Consider the following 6,688-nt stretch of genomic DNA (forward strand, 5'->3'; position numbering starts at 1 on the left):
TAAAGAAGGATGCAGCCAAGATAAAGGAGCACATGAAGATCACAAAGTCTACAGGTGCTTCTATGATCAAGTATTTTCACAACCAGGTGCTTCTCAAGATGGAAAAATTACTTGTGAGCTACTTGGTGCGTCAGGCGCGACGGAACATGGCGGTCGACACGCGCTCTGTTAAGGAGTACGCACGTGAACTGTATGCTGCAGTGTCACGAAAGATGGGAATTACAGAGCCCAAACCCTTTAATGCTTCCTCTGGGTGGTTACAGAGGTTTAAGATGCGGAACAAGATCACCAATATAAACATTGGTGGTCAAGAAGCTAGTGCTGACCGTGCTGCGGCTAGGGAATTTCCTCCATTTTTACGTGAGATAATGGAGGAAGGACAGTACACTGACGATCAGGTGTTTAACATGGACGAATCTGGTCTTTTTTGGAAAAAGATACCTTCCAAGACCTTCGTTGTGAAGAATGCCAGCAAGTGTCGGGGCCGGAAGTTGCAGAAGGAGCACATCACCGTCCTGTTTACCACCAATACCTCCGGTACCAGTAAGCTCAAGTTATCGGTGATCCACACAGTCCGCAAGCCGCACACCTACAAGAGCACGGACATGACCAAGCTAAATGTCCACTGGCTGACCGCACGTAAGGCGTGGATGTTCTCTACACTGTCCCTCTTCTGGTTTGATGACTATTTCGTTCCCGATGTAAAGAAATTCTGTGAGCAACAGAATGTGCCATTCAAGATTTTGTTGCTGCTGGACAACGCACCAGGACACTCGCCCCTACTGTTAGATCGTCACCCCAACGTAAAAGTGGTCTTCCTTCCTCCCAACACTACGTCTATATTACAGCCCATGGACCAAGAGTTAATCTGTAATGTAAAAGCTGCATTCTCAACAAAAAAATTCAAGCTCCTGAACGACTACACCAACACCAGGGAAGAGTTGCGTAACCTGAGTGACACCACCACCAATAGCAAGAGCGAAGAAGACGAGGATCAACAGTTGGCGGAGCAAAAAATACTTTTCAAACAATTCTGGAGAAAATTTAACATCAAGAAAGCTGTGGACTTCTTGGTGGAGGCATGGGATCAGCTGTCTGTAGCAACTGTTCGTCACGCATGGAGACATGTGTTGCAAGGCATTCCGGGCGTAAGGCAGAGTCAATCTGTGACTGGTGAGGTTCAGACTGTTGCAGTAGCAGTGGACCTTGCCAGAGAAGCTGCACAGTGTTACAGCTGCAGGCTTCTCCGAGACCACCAACGACGACATCCTGGAGGTGATAAGGGATCCTGATGTGACTACCGACGAGATGGTAGATGATGATGACGTCAGTGAAGAGGCAGGTGGTGGGTCATCCCAAGAAGAACACCGCTTATCCCATAGTAATGTTAGGGGTGCCATCGAGTGTGTTGAGAAAATCAAGCTCCTCCTTTCCGACGACCATGACGCAAACAGGTATGAAATCTTCACTACCCAGCTGTTGCAGACTATGGAGCCCTACTTCAAGGTTTATCACGACAACATAAACACCAGCCGTCAGCAAAGCATAACAGAGTTCTTCGCCCGCAACCCACCACAGCCAGCCCAAGCCAGTGATAGTGATAGAGGTAGAGACAGTGAAGATGACTTTGAGGGATTTGTCAGGGAAGCCCTGACAAATGTGGATGACAGTGATGGTGACTCACTTGAGGGCCAGTAGCCTACCCTCTGCCTCGGAACCAGCCTCCATCCCCGTATGCCGACCCATCTCTTCTACTAACGTAAGTGTTCAACCTAACTTTTAGTTTTCCTAACCTAACCTTTATTTTTCCTAACTTAACCTTTATTTTTCCTAACCTAACCTCTTCTATATTAATTGTTTGTGCATACTATCATAAAGTTAAGATAAAATTTTTACTACAACATAGTTGTGTGTCGTCAAAAAGTGGAGTTTGGGGGTCGGCCCGGTCTCTATTTCAATTAATCCCATATGTTATGTTGTTCACTTTACGCGTTTCTCACTTTCCGCGGTACCCTGTGGGTTATATTAACTGCGTAAAGTGAGGGTTGACTGTACTGTGTCTCACAGAGTCCAAACATATTGACCAAAGGATCACAGGGTCCCCCAGAGCCAAAGGAAAGAAAATAGTAATGCGCATACCTCTCACAACTGTGTCCTATGTTTGACCCCTGCACAGGTCAGAGGTGAGAATGATCCCACCAAACATCACAGGTTTTCTCCGGGTGCTTTGGTTTGTTCCTGTGCTTACACAGGATAAAGTAGCGAAGAACAGACAAACTGCCCAAATGGCTAGTAAGCTGATAATTGAATGAAATAACAAAAAAAAATCAAATCCTTCCTTGATCTGATTGGGGTAACATCCATATACTGTACAGCACTGTACAAAATCTCATGAAAACCATTTTTATTTGTTCAAGTTATGTTTATGAGATGGACATATGGACAAATGTAGTTAACATGTTCCATATCACTCACCTATGGTGTTAGGAGACAAAATCCATATCACATTATTTCACAAAGAACTTCATCTTAGTTGTAAGATATGTACAGTCGACCCTCTTTAAAACGGACTAATAGGGGGGGAGGGTGTCCGTTTTAGCCGATTGTCCGAATTAACCGATTTAGGGGTTAATATTGCATAATATTGCATTATACAGTCATGCGCCGGTTAATGTCCTAGATACGCGCTTGTGTTTGTACAACCGCTTTCATTCAGAACCACTAAAGATATAATGTTATGGTAATTATCAGAAACACACATAGGCATGACTAGGTTTATTACAAAGTGATGAAAAGATACTATACAGTGGGTAGTCCACAAAACATGCAGCTATGTGTATGTTTATTTGAGTGCCCCGTCATAGGAGTCCGTCTTCTCTCGCTTCAGGACGCCTGAGTCCTCTGTTTTCTCTTAATCTTAGAGTGCAGTGCACCAGAGACTTCAATATTCCTTAGTAATGACACAGAATTTGAAATTGCAACCCCAATTGCAACTGGGAAAATCCCAGAACCAGAAATTTGATACGGACAGTCCCTCGCTTAGTTCAGATTACGTCCGATTTATCCGAAATCCGGATTAAAGGGGTCCGAATTAATGAGGGTCGACTGTACTGTACTGTACTGTACTGCACTGCACTATACTGTATTGTACTGAACTGTACTGTACTGTATCGATAAAAGAAAATGAAATAAATGGTATCTTAAGATTGTTTATTTTAATTTACTATTGTATCAATACAATAAAGCAAGTCATAAAGAGTAATAAACCAGTGTTACACATATTACAGTACAGTACTGCTATTACAACTGTCATTTCTAAATACTGTATTGTATCACTTTACAAAAACTATTAATAACAGCCAGGTACTGAATTGGTGGCTATCATAATTGATCTTTTGAATTACCATAAAGTTGGAAAAAAGTAAACAAGCTTGAATTTGGATGTGAGTAAAAAATTAATAACAATACCCAGTGTTATATACCAATGATCAAGTCATGACCACCTAGGAACCCCCAAAATTCCCATAAAAATAAAGACAGTACGTAAAGAGAAAAAATTAGAAAGAAAAGAAAAATGAATTATAAAATTATAATTACTTGTACACAACTAAAAGATCTATAATGGTGAACACATTAGTAAGAAAAAATATCTGTATACAGTATTACCTTTTGTAATATGTTTACTTCAAAATCAACTCATCCATATCTATTAAGGGACTGATGTAAGACAAACAGATGTTTCATGAATATGTGAAGTGACGTCTGTATTTTGCAAGATCTGGCTGAAGATAACACGAAACATTATTTACAGCCACTTCAAAGTATGTATTAATTACAGTATTCTGTCAATACCATTACTGTTGATGAAAAAAATCAACTTTGAAAGATGTTTCCTTTGTAACAAATAGAATCATGTTTACAGGGTATAGCACCGAATAGGTGATTAATCTTCACAGGGGAAACACATACACGTAAGGCACACTTCTCTCCTTCCCGGATCCACCACTACCTCGTGCTCAAATTAAAGTTCATGAGAATATTTCAACTACAGTACTCACATTTATATTACATACATTCAACCTTATTTTACACACTGTACTGGAAGTCTGCCTTTTACATTGCTGAATATATGATTATGTACCATACATAATTCAACAGGATATATCTATAAAATAAAAATCAATGTTAAGATATTACTAGTAGACCATAACATTGGCCATTTCTGAAATATCTTTATTTTCCTGTTGAATAAGTAAAAAACAAAAGCAATACAGGAATGAATATGGCTATAAGTTTTTTGGCTGCTGTACTTAGATACTGTGCTGTATCTGTATCTGTGTACACTTCTACATTTATCATAACTCAGTTCATCATCTCAATCAAATGTACCGTACATCTCAAGTTAATAATCCTGGATGCCATGGATATAAAAATGTATCACTTATAGACAATATAATTTTCTCTTCCATATATCTACTGTACATTACTTCAAGCGACTGGTGAAACAAAAAGTCCTAGTACAGTTCAATACTGTACTGTATAACGATTTCAGCAAGGAACTAATAGGTTGATTTTGTGTTGATTATGATGCCTAGAAACCCTTCTGAACATAAATTAAATTCAGAAAATTCCCCTTGTACTTTTTCTATTTAAGCCATCACTATGAGCAACAGACCTACCTTTTTATTTTGAGACATTCAACAACTTACATTCAGTACACTTCTCTATTCTAACACACTATCCACAATTTACAATCGATACACTTCTATATTCCGAGACATAATTGACAGTGAAATAAAAACTAAACTTAACGTTTCATCTGAATTTTGTCACAGGAAAACAGTCTTCAAAGTTTCAGTCACACAACATCTACTCTTATCCATTCCACAAACTTGCATTTTTTAAATGTACAGGACACCCAAGGCCTGAGGTGTGAGATTATACTGTGCTCCTCACTAGTATGAATGTGTACCCATATTGCAAATGAAATGCAGAACGTGTGTTGTATAGTATTCAGTACACATAAACAACTTTGCAATAACCTAGTTTACTACCAGGGGTTTTACACTTTCATATAAATATCATATATTAGATGTGTTCATTCACTGGGAAGATGAGAGAGGTATGAAGACTGAAGTAGAGCAACTAAGAGTCTGCTCTATGGATTAATGAAAAATAGTAAATAATCACTCCAAGAAAAATCAAAATATTTCAGATATTATTCCCACAATTCTCAACTCCTACTTCAATCCCATGGAAGCGAATCAAGTGCCGTTTGAGGTTGCCTTTCAGGGCTGTGCGGAAATTGCATATATTACAGGCAAACGGCTTCTCCCCAGTGTGTGTACGGAGGTGACGTCTTAAGTCTGATTTCAAGCCAAACCTCTTGAAGCAAAATGGACACTGATGAACAATCCCTCCCCTACTAAAGTCTGTAGAGGCCACACCAGCGGGTACATCCGACGCTGAAGATACTCCAGGAGGAACACCCAACACGGACATCAGCGCGACATCGCCAAAACGTCCGCCATCGCCATCTCTTCCCTAAAACAGGGAAATCATCTCATTCATTCATACTAGACTAAAACCCCATCTTCAGTTCAACTTTATTCATATACGTACTATAATGCATATGGGAAATCATACATACAAGATGCACATCACAGCATGATTATAATACAGTACAGTAATAAGAAATCTTTGAATTGCACTGTCACTACTCAACAGTACTTGTAATTAATTTTACATGAAATTGCACTGCTCATTCACTACAAAGTAACTTTAAGAGTATATCATACCACTGGAGTGTTTCAACACTTTGTAGAGAAACTGAAATATTAGGAAGGCAAAAGAGAATCTGTCCAGAATCATGTAATCATTAAGGACCAAAATTCCTTGCAGAATAAAAATTATTTTTATTTGTATTTTTTTATCGGTGGTAACTAGCCTCTAAATTCTGCAAACGATATTGACTAGTAAAAAGAGTTCCTAGCATAGCATCTTAGTCCTTTGAACACAAATCCCTAAAGCCTGCTACACACGCTCTTATTTATCTCAGAGTTGTTTGTGAAGACAATTCTGAAAATGAGGATGTGTGTGTATATGTGTAGCAGGCTTATGGGATGCTATAGCCCTAAACCATTAATAAACCCAATGAAAACCAACCAACCCAAACCTAACAATTTTAAAATATATTAGGTTATTTTGATTTGTTCAAGTTGCATCCCACCATAAATAGTTTAGTTGATATTTAATTTGTATTTAGACACCAGAGTAAAAACAAATGCCAGTTTTTTAACTACAGTAGGCTCTCATATTTGGACACCTATTTAGACTAAAAGCCTCCCGAAATTCAAATCGTCCAAATTTAAATATAACTTCCTATGGAGTTAATTTGAGCCTGGTACTTTCGATGTTTGGCTAAATTTTGCCTTATTTACCCTACTTTTTTGGCAAATTATTACCTGTAATAAAGCAACATCCTAATAAACCATCGAAAATAACACAGATAAAGTTCAATAAAAACTAAAAACAACACAGAAAAAGTTCTTATGTTCTACAGCTTCAGCTAGAGTTGAACCTGATGACTTGGCAACTTCGTCATCCGAGTAAAAACTCAGACAACAACAATGGCAGTCCTTATGTTTTCAACTTTACCACCACCGGTGAGAAGAATTTTTGTTTTAAA

At 38.8% G+C, this 6,688-nt stretch overlaps 1 protein-coding gene across 1 annotated transcript; it reads right to left on the bottom strand.

The window, feature by feature from the left end:
* Positions 1–5,211: 5,211 nt before the first annotated feature.
* On the bottom strand, positions 5,212–5,502 carry LOC121866012 (zinc finger protein 771-like). Its single transcript, XM_042365587.1, has one exon. It carries the CDS (start codon positions 5,500–5,502, stop codon positions 5,212–5,214), a length of 291 nt encoding a protein of 96 aa, XP_042221521.1.
* Between the last annotated feature and the right edge of the window lie 1,186 nt (positions 5,503–6,688).

This window comes from Homarus americanus, unplaced genomic scaffold (genome assembly GCF_018991925.1).
Source record: "Homarus americanus isolate GMGI-L3 unplaced genomic scaffold, GMGI_Hamer_2.0 scaffold32583, whole genome shotgun sequence".
Lineage (NCBI taxonomy): Eukaryota > Metazoa > Arthropoda > Malacostraca > Decapoda > Nephropidae > Homarus > Homarus americanus.